This window comes from Bison bison, unplaced genomic scaffold (genome assembly GCF_000754665.1).
Source record: "Bison bison bison isolate TAMUID 2011002044 unplaced genomic scaffold, Bison_UMD1.0 scf7180017864495, whole genome shotgun sequence".
NCBI classification, from domain to species: domain Eukaryota; kingdom Metazoa; phylum Chordata; class Mammalia; order Artiodactyla; family Bovidae; genus Bison; species Bison bison.
The window spans coordinates 6,436,188-6,457,624 of NW_011495054.1; the positions used below are offsets into that span (position 1 = coordinate 6,436,188).

Consider the following 21,437-nt stretch of genomic DNA (forward strand, 5'->3'; position numbering starts at 1 on the left):
GCATCAGCCGTGTCCGACTCTTTGTGACCCCATGGACTGTAGCCCGCCAGGCTCCTCTGTCCATGGGATTCTCCAGGTGAGAATACTGGAGTGGGCTGCCATGCCCTCCTCCAGGGGAGCTTCCCGACCCAGGGTGGAACCCGCATCTCTAATGTCTCCTGAGTTGGCAGGAGGTGGGCTCTTTACCACTAGTGCCACTGGGAAGCTGGATGAGGACACACTTGGAAGCAAAAGACCTGGGTTCAAGTTCTAGCCCTGCTGCTTATGACAGCCATGTGGCCTTGCACATCTCAAGCCGCAGGGCAGTGGCCTTGCCCACTGGGAGCTGCTGGAGTGGAAATGAGCGCAGGCCTAGGAAAGCGCCATGGAACTGTGCAGGGCTCCCTCAGCAGGAGGCACTGAGGTGAGCAAGGTGCTCCTCTCCCCTCGCTGTCACAGCTCACGCAGGGCAGATATACAACCGTCTCTCCCTGTCCAGCCAAAACAGAGCTGGCTAGAGAAACACTAGCCAAGGAGAGTCCAGGTCAGAGGTGATGGAAATGTTAGAGCAGATGAAGGGAAATATCTGTCAAACAGCAGAGGAAATAAACATGACATCCATTAAACTCACGCTGAAGACGTAATTAAGCACACACACTGCTCCATCACCGTGGGGTAGGTGTTCTCAGCTCTGAGGCCTGACCACACTTTTCCTACAATGTCCTTCAAACACACTATTACTGGATAGGGAACGAGGCTGCTGGCCTCACCTCAGGGTCAGGAGTTTCCTTCCCCTTTGTGGTTGTTTATAGCAACGACTAGAGTGACTGCTCTTCTTCCTCCAGCATCTGTAGCTGCAAGATCTGGGTTAACTCCAGGGCTTGGAAGATAGTCAGGGAGGGGATCGCATGCAGCCTCCCAGGTCCTCTTACCTACAAAGTATCCAATGAGGGTGCAATGAAAGTAGGAAACCTTCTGCATGCGCCCGGAGATGTTGGCGGGTCCGGAGGCACCACAGGAGTCACCGCTGGCTTGCTTCTTGTAGTTGTCATAACGCAGGACAAAGCACAACAGCAGTCCAGGCATCACGATGTCTCCGATGCCCAACATAGAGAAGTGGCTGCCCGTGGAGCTGGAATGCAGTGTCACACGTCAGGGGTTTCACCCTCTACAACCCCACTCCTCCTCCTGCTCAAGGTCTGTTCGCTTTTTAAGAAGCCAAAAAGAATTTATCTGACGGCTGATGGCAATCGCTACTGGTTTAACAGCACTAGCTGTTAGAGGAGTGTGGAGACTGAACGCCACTAGAGTACTGGAAGAATGGTCTGCAGCAGCCAGCGCTTTGGGACAGCACCACCTAAGCGGCTGCTGAAGCTTCCGCGTAGTGCTGCCGCCTCTAGAGATGTCAACTCACCATGTGTCACACATTCACTGCTGAGATGTCCAGTAAGCACCCGACTACTACCAGACATGGGAGATGAAAGCAGCACCTTAATTTTTCCAAGATTATAGTTCCAGGGACTCTAATTTTAGCATTAGCACATTTTTACAAATGTCTGAAAAGTAAAAAAAAAAAGACCCAGATGCTCCTGTTAATTCCCTCTAGCCAACTTGCAGTACAGCAGTAATGTATGGCTGTTTGATAACAATCAATTATTAAAAAGCTGCATCCGTATCACTTGATGACCCATCTCTGGAAGTTGTCAGTACTCCTGTCCTGTCATCTGTAAGATGGAGACGATTCACAACCCTTTCCTGGTCCCCATCAGCATGCTGATGACAATGACAACCAAGCGGGGACGAAGGGGCAAAGGAGGGTGGGGTCCTCACCCTCCCGAGACGAGGCCCAGTCCTACCTAGGGAAGACCAGTTTTCCAGGCAGAGATAGGCGCGGGACATCGCGCCCAACGTTGGGCCCCAGGTGGAGTTTCCGGGATAGGACGTCAAGGGGATTGTCAGCCGGCTGCGTGGCCACCTTCACCATGACGTTGCTATTAAAGATGTAGGCGGAGAAAAACACCTGCCAGGGGAGAGTCACCTTTACCAGAGGGAGCTGGAGGCACCGCGACCTCAGCACCAGCCCTCTGTTTCTGAAAGCAGAGTCTCAGGACTGCAGCATCAGGCTTTTCAGACTGCACACTTTGAGGAACGAGAAGAGCTCTGCTCTTGTACGTGTTGCAGATTTGTTCTCTCCACACCCAGAGAGGGAGCCCTAAGTGCACAGCTGGCCATGCTCCAGGGTTGAGAGCCTTGCTTCTCTCCAGGGCAGAGAGCCTTGTGCTCCCTCCTCACCCAAGAGTCACCCGCGGACTCTCTACTCTGACAAGTCTCCATGCACACAGGCCCGCTCATCTTCCAACAGGTGTAGTGCTGGCCCGGAGGAGTGGTCTTGGACAGGAGGTACCCTGGCCAGCAGACTTAGGGTACCGAGTACATTTTCAGGAGTGAATGTTCTAGTCAGACCCGAAGGAGAGCAGCAGCTCCGGGGGGACACTCACCCAAAAGACATCGTAGATGAGAAGCCCTGAGAGAAGCAGGCAGGAGACCTTGAGGCTGGGCAGGCGGACGAAGGCGATCATGGCGACACAGAGACCCATGGCCAGGGCTGGGGAGGAGACAGCGGTCAGAGTGGAGCACACGCACAGCCACCCTCCACACACTATTCAGCTTGGAAACCTAACAGAGTTTGTAGGTCCCTCAGCCCTATGCCCCAGGTGAGGTGCTTACGCTCCACGAGTGCAATGTGCCCACCTCAGCCCATTCTGACCTCCTGGTATTTGGGAAAACCCCTTGCCTCATGCTGGCGATGGTGGTCAACTAAGACCCCCTGGGCTGTTTTGAATGATAAAGCTCGAGGCCAAGCCCAGCTCTCCCAGCTCTGTCTCCTGCCTCCCCCACTACTTCACTGCATTGCCCTTACTCCTTTAAAGCCACACCCTAGAGCACATCTTCTTCACTTCCTTAAGGACACTGTTCCAGTCAAGTCACTCCTTTATGCTCATCCTCTCCACCTGGGTCTATAGTAAAGGGGACAAGACAGAACTGCTCAATGACAGGGTTTCTCATGACTCCACACAATGTCATCTTATTGCTCATCTTCAAAGCAAGAAACCCTGCGTTCCTTTTCAACTTAACACAACCTTCCTCATGCGTGCACAGGCTGCTGCTACCATCTGGGGTGCTCCTCTTTACCACCACTGCACATCTAGGTCCGGATTCCCCACACTTCCTGCTTTGCTGTGTGTATCCTTTCCTGTTTTCTCTCTCCCCCGCTTACACTCTTCACTGCCCTTGTCAAAAATCATCCCCTGCCTCAAGTCATGAGGTCCCCTTCTCTGTGATGGATTACTTCTGACTGAGGAGGCACGACTCACACACAGGCAATGCCGCAGGGGCCTGGCCCCAAGTTTCCTCTCATGTTCCTACTCCTCCACTGACTCCTCCTCTCCATCTGAGTTGAGCAATAACCTCTTTCCAACCATGCCAACCAAGTCTCCCCACCAGACTCCCAAGTTCCATGTTTGAAAAGGCAGCGTGCATCCCGTCTGACTACTTCAGAGAAGGTTCTCAGCACAAGTAAGTTCAATGACAAGTAAGTTCAATGCCCACCAACCAAACAGCGCCACCAGCCGGTCACAGCCCCAAAACACACTCTCAAGTATTCATCCAGTTGGCCTTTCTTTTTCTTCATTCTTTCATTCAAGTCATCCTTAAAAAATCTTACCTCCTCTTCTGGGTTCTTCTAAGGAACAGAGGTGACAACTTTCCCTCACTGCATGCTGCCTGAGAAAACCCAAGACTTTCCCTAATAGATTTACCAACAGACTTAACTTCTGGTTAAATGTAAATTAATCAAAAATGTTAGAGAGGTAAATTATTAATCTCTGCCATTTAGTTATAATTATTTTTAATATACTATGGATAGAATCTCTATCACTTTCTCCTTCTCAACCAGGAGGGCCAGGAACAAAGAAAAGGACACCAAGCCGAGATGCAATGTTCTCTAAAAGGATCGTGTAACCTGGAAGGCCTTAAGCAGTGCTCACATCTAAGACAAAGGCTTCCGCAAAGCCAATCTGGTTGTGGACCAAGCGCCAGGGTCTAGCATTTTAAAACCAAACCAAACCAAAAAAAAAAGATCAATTGCTAGATTTCTGGGATTGACCATTTTCTAATCTTAGGCAAATAGCAAGAGCTATAAAATGAGACATCTATCTGTCAGGGCTCTTCTAGGCCCTGAACTGCTCAGGGGAAGTAGAGTATGAACGTGGCTCAATGGTCCTTGAACATGAGGAATGTGTGTACAAGATTCATCAGCCTTTGTAACATACCACACCACTTACTGGTCAAATTCTTTCAAGTCCTTCCAAATTTAAAAGGTTAATTTGTTAAGAGTAGGAAACTGAGTAGGTAAAAAAGAAGCTATAGATTTAGTTCAAGAAAACTCTATAAAGTACCTTCTTAATATTACTGCTTCTCAGAATAACTCTGAAAACAAGCTTTAAGCCTCACCCTTTAAAATAACCATATTTATCATTCTGTTTTCACTGTAAATTAACTTCAAAGAACAGGATTTAATTGAAAAAACACTCATTTAAAAGAAATCCACATTATCATTACCTACAAAATGATACCTGATTCTGCACAGAAGTCTGGAAAGACAGTTTGCATGTCAGGGGAGAACATATTTCAGAATGTTACAGATGTGTGGCTAGCAAGCTAGCTTTTCTGTAACAGCAGAAAACAAGTCACAAACACATCAGACAATGATATATATGAGAAACAAACAACTAAAAGCTCAAAGGCTCTCTCTCTTTTTAGGGAAAACTGTAAACTTGGTCACAAGGACAATTTAACCAGTATAACCAGTACGAGATCCTTATCATTTGGGGAAGTAGCAAAAATGATAGAAAATGATGTAAGTTTACAAGTTAGGGCCACTCAGGGTTTGGGGAGCCTAGATGAACACTCAAAAAAATTTCAACTATTAGGTACCTTTCACAATGCAAATTTGTTTCTGATCCTGGTCTCTGGGAAAATAAAGCTTGTCCTTTATGGCCCATTTGTACTGACTCTAGTCCAGAGGCAAGACTCCCGTGGCGAGATGGCCCCGTCCCTGTACAACAGCGTGTGGGGAGCTGCTGCCCCCGCTTCCCTACAGAGTCTAACAGGGCTCTTCCCACCCTACCTGCAGCCGTGCAGTGAAGACCATTCAGCTGACTGCCCTCAAAACTGAGCTTCAGAGGGCTATGCAAATCAATTTATCTGGAAAAGAACGTCACCTTCCCTCATGCCAACCTCTTCTTTTTTAGAGGCACACTACTTTGGTATTTTCTGGTCCTACGTAATGCTCGAGGAGAGGAGAGAATGGAGTATGAAGGACATACTGCTTGCTGTTTTGAGAAGAACCTAATCTTTTAAAAACTGGGTCAGCAGCTTAGTAAACTTCAAATCCTTAGCAAAACCTGTAAACAGCATTATGTGTGTCCAGCTGTTGTTTAGTTGCTCAGTCGTGTCTGACTCCTTTGTGGCCCCATGGACTGCAGCCTGCCAGGCTCCTCTGTCCATGGGATTTTCTAGGCAACAATACAGGAGTGGGCTGCCATTTCCTTCTCCAGGGGATCTTCCCAACCCAGGGATTGAACTCACGTCTCCTGTGCTGGCAGGTGGATTCTTTACCACTGAGCCACCTGGGAAGCCCCAGTTCCACCGACAGTATGAGTGGGATTACAGAGCCTGTAGCAGAGCCACCGACAGTATGGAGTGGGATTACAGAGAGCCTCAGACTACCCAGGGGCTAGAAGCTCCAAGGTTGTTTAAGCATCACCATCACCACGTCAGCTCTGAGTGTCAGGATGGAGACTAACCAGTCCCAGGTAGGTGACTGTGGTTTCCAGAGGTCTAGGTGAAACTGTAGTGCTTGGAGCTTTCCTCTGTGTACATGAACTTAGGGGTGCCATTTACGGGAAAGGGCTCTGTCATTTAAGGACATCATCATAGAACATTTTCTCTTAATATGTAGCTAACAATCATCCAAACTGTCAATTTATATGGGACTGAAATAATTCAGTTTAGATTTTAACCAACTAACCAACCTTTATATCAAGTTTTTGTTCAGAAGTAGTAGAGGAGAAATGTCTGTTTGCTTCCTCATCAGGAAGCACTGGACTGGATGAGATTAAAGGGCTATAATCACAAAAGCAGCTGTGAGACTGACTGACTGACACTACTCTAATCATTAACAGGACCAACACTTCTTAATTTTCTACAATACATATTTTAAGGAGCAATTAGGTTCTATTCAAGTCTTTCAAAATCACCTACATGCTCAATTTCAATACTGCTTTTGGTTAACAAATCAGCCCTTGGAAGGAATCAGGAGTTAATGTTAGGAAAAGTCAAATGCAGGTTAATGGCTACATTACGACTACTAACTTCTAGTATCTATAAAACAGTTCTTACCCTTTTGCTATAATCTGGCCAAGCCCTGCTGTGACTTTGGATGGAATTTCTTCTTCTCAACTTATTCTTTATCAACCTTCAGAAGCACTTAAGTTATCAACCACCAATCCACAAGGATACTGAAAGCACAGATACTTGAATCTGGGAAATTTAGCAGTTCGATAAACCACTTAAAAATTCTAAACACTGCACTTCAGAATGCATATTTATATGCGCAGTGGGTATTCAAGTACTGAAGCAAATGATCATAGTTAATTTTTTTTTTAATCAGGCAATCTATGGCACTACCACAAGAGACCACGCCTGTCAAGAGCTCAGTCCGCCACTACAGACTGGGCCTGGTGACTGAGACCCTGACCTCCTACTGAGTCACTTAAAGGTCTGTGTGTAAGTCTAAACGGTAACTTGATCTGCAACCTCAAGGAACTGCTTTTGAGTTCCCATACTTGGTCTATGGTAGGCACTTAAAAAAAAAAGGCACTCAACAAGTATGACAGCAAGTGTGCAGAGTCATAACCCAGGCCGCAGGTGCGAGGCCTTGTACCACGGCCACAGAAGCAGAGCCCAGAACCAAGGTCACCTCCAAAGCTAATTGATCCCCTTTGTAACCGTTGACATAAGCCCCTGACCATCACTATAAGGCTTCCTGACTCCCAATCAGGCAAAGATGCCCACTCCGGTAAACACCCTGTGGCGCCCCAGCCTGACACCTAATGCCAACCTTCCGGCGGGCAGGTACTTTGTCTTCAGGCTATAAAAATTGGCTATTAACTCACGAATACTGTCAACTTTCCCTGGTCTGTCCAGAGGTCTGCCCACTGTGCTCACAGTGCCCACAGTATCTCTGCTCTTTGTCTTAATAAACTCCTTCCCTTCTGAGATGCTCTGTGTCTGGAAATTCTTTTCCGACCCACACCTGGACAGCCTCAAATGTATACAAACAAATTATATAAAATCGTAAGTACGTATATTTAACGTTTCACAGATTATCACCGGCAGAAACAGCAGTCTGGCTTCAGACATGCAGTTCTGTGGATGTGAACATGTGTAGAGACGTGTAGAGTGACCCCCACACTCAGCAGAGAGCAGTGTGTCGCCCCACAGAAGCCCTGTGCCGTTCCTTCACGGTCACACCCTGCTCTGTGCTCAGACAGCACCGAGTGACAGCTCCGCTGCAGGCGTGCCATCCTCCGAGCTGCAGGACACGGAGCCTGGCAAGAAGAGGAGCCCTCAGACCTGGCAGTGCCTTCAAAAAGCTCTGTCCTAAGGCCTGGATTAGCCTTGTGGTTGCTGGAATGGGTTAGAGGAAGAAGTGCCGCCCACACCCATATCTCTGCTTTCCAAATTTCCCACTTTAAAAATCCCTTAGACAGTGCTGATACACATTACAACATGGATGAGCTAAAACAGCATAAAACCGACTGTAGTATTTCAACTTTCTTCCCTTCTGAAACATCAAAAGAAAGAAAAGGGTGAACAGACTTCGTGGGGCAAGGCAGTTAGATAAAATCTTATGAGATTAGTAAAGTGAACTGTGAAGACGAGAGAAGAAATGAATGAAAAAGGAGGTGAAGATGGTTACAGGGTCTTAAATCAAGAAGAGACTAAAAGTCACTTCTCTGAAATTACTTCCTCTTCTGTAAAATAAGAACAACAACAACAGTACCTACTTCAAAGAGTTGTTTTCAGGATTTCATGAAAAAATCCATGTAAAACACTCAGCAGCTCAATGTTAGCTATTATTACCCTGTATATAATGATATAGACATGTATTTATATCAATACACTATTATATATTCCTCATATTATAGTATAATCCCATGTATATTAACAAAGTACAGAAAATTTGTACTCCATTTCTCACAGTAGCATTATTCACAAGTCAAAATAGTGAAAACAACTAATGAATGGATAAATAAAACTGATGCATCTATAAAATTAAACAATATCTGGCCATAAAAAGGAACAGAGGAGTACTGATGTATGGTACAACATGGATGAACCTTGAAAACAGCATGCCAAGTGAAAGAAGAGACAAAAAAGGTCATATGTGATGTCATTTCTGCAAAATGTCTGTAAGAGACACGTTCACGGAAACACAAAGTAGACCAGGGTACATCTGGGGCTGGGGAGGGGACAGGCAGTGACTGCTGATGGGTGTGGGTTTTGGAGGGTAGGTGTTAAAATGCTCTCAAGTGGTGGCTGCCCAACTCTGAACATACTAAAAACGACTGAATTGTACACTTCAAGTATATCAATTGTATGATATGTGAATTACATCTCAAAAAAGCTGTTATTAGAAAGTATCTTAAGAGTGTGGGTAAAAACTGATACAAAACACCATCTCTGGACACCTAAGAATTCATGGTAATCAGAAGTAGTATACTACTAAAACACAGAAAGTAGAGGAAGAGAGGACAAATTTAACCATAACTGATATTACAATTTCCACTTGTCACCCAGTAGTTACTTACCATCCATGAGAAGCCAATGGCCAGTGAGAACCCAGATGAGGACGAGCATGACAGACAGAGAGAACGACAGTAACTCAGCAGCAGTGAAACGTCCACAGCAACCAAAGGAAATCCTGGGAACAGACAATACTGACTGGACTAACAGACAGTAAATCACGTTCAGTAAGCAAACTCTCCTTTGGTTCTTCATGTTCAGAATCTGAGATGGCCAGAGTGAAATAGGAGGCAATACCGAGATACCCAGAAATCCAAAATACCCAAATTTCTTTGGAAGAAACTACAGAAAGTTCAGAAGGATTACATTTCTGTACCCATTAGATAATGTACCTTTTATCCCAGATACCAACATGGATATTGAGAAGTTTAAAGTGATAATATCAATATTTGAAAAATTAAATACAGAGAAATTTCTAATTCTTATGAGGAAAATAAAATGAGGAAAGTCAACAATTCAATTCATTAACCAAAGGTGAATAAAATTAAGATAGTCCATCTATTTGGTTATCACTAATTCCTGGGAAAATCAGCCACCCCAAGCGACTGATTTCCTAAGAACTTAGAGCATCTCCATTAGCATAGCATTTTGTTTCCATGAAGCAATAGCTTTAGGAGTTAAGGTGTGAACACTAGAATAAAACCTAAGCAGCTAGTATATATCTAGGTCATCAGAGACAAAAGGGAAAGAATGTCTGAGTCAAGCACGATTTTCATATTCTATTAACTAGTAAAGGGATAAAAAAAACTGCTCATCTTTAAATAATCTAAGCAAGGAAGCATACTGCAATGACTCTGACTTCCTAAGATTTGTTTAGATTTCCTCTGCTATGAGAAGGTGCAAAAAGAAGTATCACTTTCCAGTTTTAAAAAATCAAACATCTCATTTTCTAGTCTTCTGGCATTTTTGTGCTTCAGTCAATATCAGAAAATGTACTCTTAATATTGCTATCAAGTATGAAGAAAAAAAACATACACTTATAGTTTAGAGGAATATCCCAAGTCCTTACTTGTTCTGAGGTGAACAAGGCCTTGTTAAATACTGGCACATCGGGAGAAGAAGAAAAGCAAAAGCTATCGTTGCAAGAACTAGAGAAAGAAAATGTATGGTTAATTTTTTTGTTGTTTAATGTTTTACTAATCATAAGAAAAATGGCATGACTTACAGAAATAATTATTGCCTACAATACTTTCCTTCACAAGTGCATACAATAGTATTAATTAACTAGAGAAAAGAACAGTGTCTGTCTTTAGCTGAGCACAGATAACCGCTTTGCACTCCTGGTTTGAGGTAGGGGTAGCACTGGCAGGTTTTCTCTTTCTCGTCTATCTCAACAACAAACGATAAATGGCAGGCCAGAGTATGATCTAACAAGGCTGGCATTTTTAAAATTAATTTATTTTAATTGGAGGCTAATTACAATATTGAAGGCTAGCATTTTAATGTTTTACATTGATACACGTCCACCATCAATCATCTTGAAAACTGATCAGCTAGCTGACAGTCGAATTACTGATTAGCTCTCAGTGTTTCTATCTGCAGAAACATACATGGGTAAGGGTTGCCAACAATGACTCTACCAAACTGGACCTTCTGGTAACTTATCAGACAAGGAGTCAAAGCCAAAGCAATTCTGCTCTGGTGCCACAAAGTTCTTGAGTTTTTAAACCCTAGCCTTTCATCCAGACTGAGTTGGCAAGTCAGAACTGATGACAGAGCTATCAAGTGGTTCAGGGAGGGGTGGGGAGGAGGGCGGAAAGGCAGACTTGGGGACAAAGAAGACTTAGGAAGAAAAACTTGCAAAAGAGTGGTGTATAAATCTTAATTTTTGAATGGTGATTTTTAAAAGCGTTAAAAAATTTCCTTTTAAGCTTAAGACTAGATAGCAGAACTCATTTACCTGCTGTACATATTGTAAAAACTACTTGAACTGAGTCAAAGAAGAAGAACATTACTAGGAGAGAGACAGATGCTCCAATCGGAAGGAACAGGGCCTGGGTAGAGTCAATGGTCTGGATACCTGAAAGAGAAAGGAGCATAGTAACAGCTTACGTAACAGGCTCTGCGCCCATGGACTGAAATACATTAACTCATCAAGATGCAGACAGCTCTAGGGATTAGTACATACGATACAGAATACCGAGGCCCTCGGATTCTTTCCCAGGAAACGCGACTATGTACTCCCTGCTGTCCTCGTAGTGCCTTCACTATAGCAGGCGCTCGTCTCCTGCTCTGCGCCCATATGCTATGCTCTTCCAGTGATCCAATATCACTGTTTCATCTCAAATTCACCTTCTCCAGGAGAACCCGTTACTAACTTGACCCACTGTTGCCCATCTTGGCTTGTCTTTCTCTCTAGTCTCTTTGTACATGGAGGTCAAAATGACTTCACCACTGGTGCTTACTCTGACCTACTGCCAGCAGATGCTGGTTCAGAAGGGACTCTGAGGCTATGGTAAAGGCCCATAAGAAAAAGCACCTGCTCGAGGTATAGGATGGAAAGTGGTATTTGCTGTCTCAGCACTTTATTAACACCTTGTGGGTATTCTGGCCACACTGCCTATGCGACAGCTTGGGTACCAACTCTTTTTGCAACTTTCAAAATATCTAATAAATATCAAGTGAATGGTGAAAGAAAAGTGAAAGTGAAGTCGCTCAGTCATGTCCAACTCTTTGCCACCCCATGGACAGTAGCCTGCACCAGGCTCCTCTGGCCATGGGATTTTCTAGGCAAGAGTACTGGAGTGGGTTGCCATTTCTTTCTCCAGGGAATCTTCCAGACCCAGGGACTGAACCCAGGTCTCCCGCATTGTAGACAGACACTTTACCATCTGAGCCACCAGGGAAGTCCTGGTGAATGGTAGGTACCCAATATCAATCTCTCAATATTATCAAGTCTCCTTATTTCTAAATTAGTACCTTCTATGACAAGCATTACCAACTTTCTAGTACAATTCACATACCATGAAATTTACCAGTATTAAGTAATTCAGTATTTTTTTGTTAAGTTTATCAAGTGTGAAGCTACCCAGGTGGCACTAGTGATAAAGAATCCGCCTGCAAATGCAGGAGACATAAGGGACTGCGGTTTGATTCCTGGGTCCGGAAGATCCCCTGGAGGAGGAAACAGAAACCCACTCCAGTATTCTTGCCTGGAGAATCCCATTGACGGAGGAGCCTGGCAGGCTACAGTCCAAAAGGTCACAAAGAGTTGGACATGACTGAAGTGACTTAGCATGCACCAACTGTGAAAGGTTCACTATAATCTAGTTTTAGAATATCCTCATCTCAAGAAGATCCCTCATGCCAGTTAACTGTTAATTCTTCCCATCTCTTGACCCAGGAAACCACTAATCTATTTTCTGTCTCTATTTGTCTTTTTGGAAATTTCATATAACTGGATTCTTAAAATACGTAGTTTTTCTATCTGGCCTTTTTTACTTAACAATGTTTTGATGTGCATCCATGTTGGAGCGTGTTTCAGTAATTCATTCTTTTTAATACTGAACAGTATTCCATCGTGTGGACATACTGTACGCTGTTATCCCATTAACTAGTTTATTGATCTTTGAGTTGCTTCTACTTTTTGGCTACTATGAATAATGCTGCTAAACACTTGCCATATAGCATACTTATGTTTCTTCAAAGCAAACATCCTTTAAAATCTGAAGTACCAGAGGAGATACAACAGTTCTACAAGTACTACAAGTAGCTATCTTTAAGAGTCACTAAATGAATTTATGATCAACACCTACAAAATTATCAATCTCACCAAAGGACCTAAATGAAGCTACAAGCAGACAGATACCCATCTATCTTGCTTGTCTTTAAGAATATAAAGAATCTTGGCTGCAAGCTTTGAGGCACAGTTAAAAGGAATTCACAAGAAATCTGTAGCTCAGATTCAGAACATAAAACTTTAACAAACTATACCATACAGATTCAACTGTATTATTATACCAACTGTAATCCTTAAACCTAGTAAATTATCAATTGGGGTTATAGAAAGAATCAAATTAAGACCACTACATGTAGACAGTTAATTGTCAAAAAATGCCTTACTATTATTGGTGCTGTTGCCATTGAAAGACCCAGAAGAACTGTTACTGTCTTTCTCTTTATCTTGGTTTTCAAAGTCCATATTAAGGGACCTGTGGGGAAAATTGTATAGGTAAGTTTTAGTTTCAAGAAAGAAGTAGATCAGCAAAGTCAGTAATGAGACATAGTTTTAAATGTTAAAGCACTAGGGAAGAAAGGAGGATTTCTTTTGAACAGCTCTGCAAAGTTCTCCATGCTAGTTCAAGAGTTTTCCTGACAGCAGAAAAAAGCATTCCACTGTGGCTGGATATTCCAGCCATATCTCTGCACATCTTTAATTACTTCCGTATGAGAAATACCTAGAAGGAGAAATACTGGGTCAAAGGACAAGCACAATTTTGAAACTTTTACATACCACACAACTGCTTCCAAAAAGGGTGGACCAATTTACTCTCAGAGCATTGCATGAGAGTGAGAGTCAATTCCTAGGCAGGTGGATAAGAAGTCTGGGGTCCCCGAGGAGGAGAAAGGGGTCTGGGGCTCTTGAGGAGGAGACAGGGGTCTGGAGTTCTCAAGGAGGAGAAAAGGACAAACATTTTTTTTCCTTTAAGCCCAGAGCTGATGATTGCACAACAAAACAACTCATCTTGCTCAAGGATGTATGTTTTCCCTTAAATTCTGCACCAATGACTATATAACAACAACATATCTTGCTCAAGAATTTGTTTCTCCTTAACAAGAACCTTCTGACTCATCTTGTTATTTTAAAACTTGTACACTGTGAGAGTGGGTTTGGTAAGACCTTTCTATTGTCAGTTCTAATCTTGTTAACTTAAGATGTATGTTGTAGGAGTGGGTCTGGTAGAAAGTATGTAAGGCCTTGCTAAGACTACGGACAGGGCACTCTCCGTCCCCCTTCTGAGGTCTGTGTCAGAAGATTTCTCTGTCCCTTTTTCACTTTAATAAAACTCTGCTACACAAAAGGTCTTGAATGATCAAGCCTAGTCCCTGGTCCCAAAGCTAAATCTTCTTTGGAGATCACAAATTCAACATCGTACACCATCAGCTATCAAGAGCACTTGTTTCTCTTCACCAAATCAGCTCTCCCTCAACAGCAACATGTATTGAGTTACTGCTGTATCCGAGAGTGTTTTAGGTACTGGAGAGAAACAAGTGGAGAGAAAAAAAGGCTCTCATGGATTTTATATCTGAGGACCAGGGAGACTGACAATAAACAAGAAAAATTAAATATTGTATGTGGTATGTTAATGGTAACAGCTAAGGAAAAAGGCAGGAAATGGAGAGGGTAGATATGAAACTTTAAATGGGGCATGCAGGGCTCATCGGTACTATTTCTGAGTCAAGACCTGAAGAAAGTAGACACATTCAATCTGGGGGACTAAAAATGCTGTGCATGTCCTAATTTGGAATCCTTTAACCACTAAACAATTTTATGTACTGACCTTGACCATTTCTTTCTCTTTGAACCGTTCAAGTCCTTAGCTCATTTTCTACTGCCGCCTTCATTTAAAGTGTCTGTGTGTCCAAAACAACTTCCTGTGATGGTGGAAATGCCCTGTAGCCTGCACTGACCTACTTGGTAGACATGAGCCCATTAACACTTGAAACGTGCGAGTGCAACTGAAGGACTGAATTCTGCATTCCATTTCATTTTAATTAATCTAAATTTAAATAATTTGAGAGCTAAAACGAGAAAACTTGGGACAAAACCTTTGTGACCTTGAATTTGGCAGTGGATTCTTACCTATGACACCAAAAAACACAACTAAATAATTGATAAATTGGACTTCAACAAAATTAAAAACCTTGTGAGCACCAAGGAACACTTTCAAAAAAAAAAGAGACAACCGCAAAAGATGGGATAAAATATGTGCTCTCATGTATCTGAGAACGTTTAGAATATAGAAAGAACTCCTCCAATTCAATAATAGACAACCCAAATAAAAAGTGGGCAGTGAATAATCTCTCACCAAAGAAGATAAGCAAATGGCCAGTGAGAACATGAAAAGTTCTTTAACAACACTAGTCATCAGGGAAATATAAGTCCAAATCACAATGAGGTACCACTAATACCAATTAGGAGGGCTGTGAGCAAAGCGTCGGATAACCACCAAGGGTCAGCAAGCCTGTGAGGCATCACACACTGCAGGCGGGGCTGCCAACTGCTGCAGCCTTTGCGGAAAACGCTGGGGCGTTTTCAGTTTCTTTAGTGAGTGCAGGCCACTCAGGCTACCTGTTTCTCTTGAGTGACCTTGGGCATGGATTGCGATTTATAGATACATCAAAAAATTTACCCATTTCATCTAAGTCATCAAATTTATTGGCATAAAGTTGTTTACGGTCATCCCTTATTAGCCTTTTAATATCTGTGCACTCTAGTAGTATCACCTCTTGTCCCTGATATGAAGTCTGTGTCTTCTTTTTATCCCAAGGGTAGTCTGGCTAGAGGGGTACCAACTTTATTGATTTTTTTTTTAATCAGCTTTTAGTTTCAGCCGTTTTTCTCCACAGAGAAAATCTATTTGATTTACTTTGGCTTTGATCTTTATTCTTTCCTTCTGTCTACTGAATACAGTTTCATTTGCTCCATTTTCCTGGTTTAGTCAGAAATGGTAAAAGGTTTAAATCAATGATAACTTTTTCTTTATTCTAATCCAGGTATGTGGAGCTACAATTCCCTTTGCTTTCGCAGCAGTCCATAAATTTGGTATGTTTTCAACTTTAATTCATAATATTTTCCAATTCCTTCTTGATGTCTTGGTTGATACATGGAAGAGTGTTACTTTTTGTTTCCAAACATCTGGGGATTCTCCAGAGCTTTCTCTGCTCAATCCAGTTGTGATTTGTTAGGAACCAAATGTTTGGGTCCCGGACAACATTCATTTGTGGAAGCCCTAACCCTCAATGTGGTGGATGGTATTTGGTGATGGTGCCTTTGGGAGGTAATTTTCCTAAGGTCTTGAGGGTGGGGCCCTCCCAATAGAAGTGTATCCTTCTAACAGATCTCTCTCTCCCCTTCTCTCCTTGTTTCCCTCTCTCCCTTCCAGAGCAAGCATACGCCCAAGAAAGACCATGCACATGAGCGCCTTGTAAGAAGGTGTCCATCTGCAAGCCAGGGAGACATAGCTCACCAGAACCCAACTGTGGTGGCACTCTGACCTTGGATTTCCTTTTTTTTTTTTTGACCTTGGATTTCCATCCTCCAGAACTATGAGAAAAATTTCTGTTGTTTAAGTTACCCAGTCTGTGGTATTTTGTTATGGCAACCCCAGCTGACTAACAGAGATCAGCGTTCATACTTTGTATGCCTTGAATCCTTTTACTGAGACTTTTTTTTTTAATGTCCCCAAATACATCCTATCCTGGTACATATTTCACATATACTTGAGGAACATGTGTATTATTACACTGCTGAAGTGTTCAATAAATGCCAGCTTGACCTGGTTGAGAACATTACTTAAGCGACTATAACCTTACTGATTTTCTGCTTTGTTCTTTCGATTATTGAGAGAGAGGTACTGGAATCTTTATCTACATCTGTGCATTTGTTTTATTCTTCCTTGAAGTTGTATCAGCTTTTGCTTCATGTATTTTGAAAATCTCCTGTTAGATGCATAAACATTAGGGATTATTATGTCTTGTTGCTTAACTGACCCCTTTTATCATTATGAAAGAAGGGTTTCTGTCTGTGGTAATATTACCTGCTCTCAAAGTTGCTTTGTCTGACATCAGTATAGCCACTCCAGCTTTCTTTTGATGAGTATAAGTTTTATCTTTTCCCAACCTTTTACCCTAAATCCTTTTTCTGGCTTTACTGTGTACTTTCTGTAAGTATCATGTAATTGGATCTTACTTTTTTATGCACTCTACTGACACTTGTCTTCTAATTGGGGTTTTTAGGCCAATTTCATTTAATGTGATTTTTGTTATGATTAGGTTGGAGACTATGTTTTTTGTTGTTGCTCCCCTGTACCTGCCTTCTTTTGGATTAACACAGTAATTTTTAATGACTCTGTTTTATTTCCTTTGTTGTCTTATTAGCTATAACTCTTTGCTCTTTTATTTTAGTGGCTGTTGTAAAGTTTATAGTGTACATCTTTAACAACACAAGGTATACGGCAGCAGTTCACTTATATAAAACCTGACAACAGTTTACATTTATTTCCCTCTCAACCCTTGTACTATTATTACCGTGCCTTTTATTTTTACATGTCATACTATGAACTCCATGTTATATTATTACTTTTGTTTATATAATCCATTATCTTTTATAAGCAATTTTAAATAAGGGGAAAAAAATCTTTTGTATTTATCACTGTAGTCAATTTTTCTTTTTTTTTTGGCCTTGCCCTGTCAAACATTATCATTGGTCACTATCACACAGAACAGAAGTCTGGCTAAATGAGGCTGTGAGGATCCATATATTTGCTCAAACATGAAGATACATGTATTCCAGCTTTCTAAAACAAGATCCATGGACCTAGGTTTAACAGATCCCAGGCTACTGTGACTGAGGTCCAGTAATGGTTACCCACACTGCACAGCTGTCATTTCACAAATTAATCTTCATTCAATAGTACGCCAAGGATATATTTCCACATCAATACATACAACTCCTTTACTTAAAAAAAAAAAAAATAGGGACTTCCTGGTGGCACAGTGGATAAGAATCCACCTGCCAATGCAGGAGACACGAATTCAATCCCTGGACCGGGAAGGTCCCACATGCCAAGGAGCAACTAAGCCCGTGCGCCACAACTACTGAGCCAGCGCTCTAGAGCCCAGGAGCTGCAACTACCGAGCCCATGCACCCTAGAACCTGTGCGCCAAGGAAAAGCCACTGTAACGAGAAGCCGGCGCACAGCAATGAACAGTAGCCCCCGCTTGCTGCAACGAGAGAAAGCCCTTGTAAAGCAATGAAGACCCAGCACAGGCAAAAATAATTCTATTTAAAAAAGCCAAAATATTTCTCCTTGAGTTAACTTGATCTGATACCATTTTTGGCTCAATTCCTGCCTTACTAGGGACAAGCAGTAAGAAAAGCAACCTTTTACAGGCGGATGATACAGTTTTGATCTTGAACTGGGTGGGGTATAACCAACAACTGAATCTGCCAGATAAAATAGTGTCAGAAAGAATGACAACTGATCAACATTCTTCAAATTTAAGCTGATATACAAGTACAAATCCCACTGTGCATTTTTGGGTCACTTTGATATATTGGGTTAGCCAAAAAGTTCATCTGGGTTTTCCCATAACATCTTATGGAAAAACTCTAACAAATTTTTTGCCAACCCAATAGTTTGATTCAATTACTACATCAGGAAGTAGTTTAACATTCTCTGAGTGCTTTACTAAGGTTTTATTGGGATGGAGGTGGAGATCTAGTGATACTTGCTCTAAATGTTTTTTCAGGCTAAAACTGATTCAGCTATAAAGAATAGAACTTAAGGAAGTCAACTTTTAGTATCTGTAGGTACCAGACTGAATTACAGGGCATTTTCTGGGAAAGTCCTGGGCCCATAAGAACTTCCACTGCTTGCTCGGGAGAAGGGGAAATGTGGGCTTATAGTTAGGCTGTTTTAGGTTCCTAGGTTGTGATAAAAATGCAAATGTGCCGTGAGAACTGTTAAGACAAAGAGGCCTATATTCAGCCAGCCATACAGTACATGTCTGGACCACTGTCCACGTTTATCAAGAGATCAATATTCAGAAATAATCAGCTGAAGAACTAATAACGCATTGATTTCTCTAGATATTATAAAATGTAACGTTAGATCACAGTAAGCTAGCAATCTAGACCACAACTTTCTGCTACTGGTTTTGTCTCCTCAATTTTGGCAAAACTGCTTTTGCTGAAATCTAATTTCATGAAACGCCACCAGGTTATATTGAAGAGTACTATAATTCAGTCAACAATCAATGTCTGTTATGAAATGCTATGCAATACAACATTGCATCCTCTTTCTGAGGGTCTTTGGGATAAACCTATGTCTGATCTTAAAAGCAAGAGTAACTGCAATTCACCTACACAATTTGTTTTTTTTTTATTCAGGACATTGTAAAGTTTTCAATTTCTTTCATTCTTCTGAAAGTTGGCTGCTAGAAAGCTTACTGTGTATCTGTGGACCACCAGGAGGGGTGTTGGCCACTATGGTATGTGTTTTTAGACTTATTTTTGGCTCTACTTTGTCTCCACCCATACCTTTTCTTTGGCCCCATTCTAATTTACCTTATCTCATCACAGCTTGTAAAACTTAATGGTCTGAAATACTTTTGAACAGGGCAGAGTGAAAATAAACAATTGACAATTGCAGGAAGCAAAAGGGAGCTGAAAACACATTTACTGAAAAGTTATACTTGTTCACCTGTTTGAATTCTGATAATGGAATACAATTATGAATACTGGAGAAGAAAGGCAAAATGGAATTTTTTTATTTTAGTATTTTAAGACTACCATGTTTTTTGATCATTCTAATATTGGAAGGAAGTACCATGAAAGGGAGCATTCACTTGGTCAAGGTAAACACTATATGGTGGAACTTTGCTGTAAGCTAAATGTGTGTTCCTAGAAAAATTATACAGTGGTTTCTATAAAGGGAACCTTGAAAAAGGAACTGATGAGGCTCATATATATCAAGGAACTTGTCCATATGCATTACAATGTACATAACCATTCCCCACACTATCCGATGAATTCAGATTTCTATAAATGTTTTCTTAAGATAGGACAGGATATGAGATGGCGAAAGTGAAAGGTTGTTGTTGAATCACGCGAATACACCGGGATTCTTGGCCCCCAGAGGAGAAGAATTCAATCCGGGGCCAGAGACGAGGCTTGATCGCTCAGAGCTTTTGTGTAATAAAGTTTTATTAAAGTATAAAGGAGATAGAGAAAGCTTCTGACATAGGCATCAGAAGGGGGTAGAAAGAGTACCCGCTTGCTAGTGTTAACAATGAAGTTATATACTCTCCAGTGAATCCAAAGAATGTCTGGAGGTTGTAAAGACCTCATCAGACCTACTCCCATAATTTACATTTTAAGATAACAGAATTAGCCAGAAGGTTTAATCCAAAGACTGTCCTTAATCCAGAGACTGTCCTCAGGCAGGATACATTATTGTTATATAATCCTAAGGAATGTGGAGAAAGAAAAAAAGTTTGTCCTTTCTTCCTCCTTGAGAATTCCAGACCCCTCTCTCCTTGGGGACCCCTAGACCCCCTATCAACCTGCCTAGGAACTGACTCTCTCAAAAGAACAATTCAAAAGATAAACACATCACACATTAGTGTGTGATAAATACATCATGACATGTGTTTAGTCACTCAGTCGTGTCCAACTCTTTGCAACCCCATGGACTGCAGCACGCCAGGCTACCCTGTCCATCACTAATTCCCAGAGCTTACTCAAACTCATGTCCATTGAGTTGGTGATGCCATCCAACCATCTCATCCTCTGTCATCCCCTTCTCCCACCTTCAATCTTTCCCAGCATCAGGATCTTTTCAAATGAGTCAGTTCTTCGCATCAGGTGGCCAATGTATTAGAGCTTCAGCTTCAGTATCAGTCCTTCCAATGAATATTAAGGACTGATTTCCTTTAGGATTGACTGGTTTGATCTCTTTGCAGTCCAAGGGACTCTCCAGAGTCTTCTCTAACACCACAGTTCAAAAGCATCAATTCTTCGGCACTCGGCTTTCTTTTTATAGTCCAAGTGTCACATCCATACACAACTACTGGAAAAACCATAGCCTTGACTAGACGGACCTTTGTTGGCAAAGTAATGTCTCTGCTTTTTAATATGCTGTCTATGATCATAACTTTTCTTCTAAGGAGCAAGCATTTTTTAATTTCATGGCTGCAGTCACCATCTGCAGTGATTTTGGAGCCCCCCAAAATAAAGTCTGCCACTGTTTCCACTGTTTCCTCATCTATTTGCCATGAAGTGATGAGACTGGATGCCATGATCTTAGTTTTCTGAATGTTTAGCTTTAAGCCAACTTTTTCACTCTCCTCTTTCACTCAAGAGGCTCTTTAGTTCTTCTTCGCTTTCTGCCATAAGGGTAGTGTCATCTGCATATCTGAGGTTTATTGATATTTCTCCCAGCAATCTTGATTCCTGCTTGTGCTTCTTCCAGCCCAGCATTTTGCATGATGTACTCTGCCTATGAGTTAAATAAGCAGGCTGACAATATCCAACCTTGACTTACGACTTTCCCTATTTGGAACCAGTCTGTTGTTCCATGTCCAGTTCTAACTGTTGCTTCTCACCTGCATACAGATTTCACAGGAGGCAGGTCAGGTGGTCTGGAATTCCCATCTCTTTAAGAATTTTCCAGTTTGTTGTGATCCACACAGTCAAATGCTTTGACAGTCAATAAAGCAGGTGTTTCTCTGGAATTCTCTCACTTTTTCTGTGATCCAATGGATGTTGGTAATTTGATCTCTGGTTCCTCTGCCTTTTCTAA

At 42.1% G+C, this 21,437-nt stretch overlaps 1 protein-coding gene across 2 annotated transcripts in view; it reads right to left on the minus strand.

The window, feature by feature from the left end:
• Positions 1-21,437, minus strand: part of SPPL3 (signal peptide peptidase like 3) — a 96,004-nt gene that overhangs the window by 2,354 nt on the left and 72,213 nt on the right. For both annotated transcript variants that reach the window (XM_010828638.1, XM_010828639.1), the window contains 7 exons: positions 12,973-13,061; positions 10,811-10,930; positions 9,920-9,998; positions 8,916-9,028; positions 2,478-2,584; positions 1,836-1,999; positions 912-1,111 (listed from right to left, as the gene is read on the minus strand). In XM_010828638.1, coding sequence (XP_010826940.1) covers positions 912-1,111; positions 1,836-1,999; positions 2,478-2,584; positions 8,916-9,028; positions 9,920-9,998; positions 10,811-10,930; positions 12,973-13,061 — 872 coding nt within the window. The remainder of the gene's footprint in view (positions 1-911; positions 1,112-1,835; positions 2,000-2,477; positions 2,585-8,915; positions 9,029-9,919; positions 9,999-10,810; positions 10,931-12,972; positions 13,062-21,437) is intronic.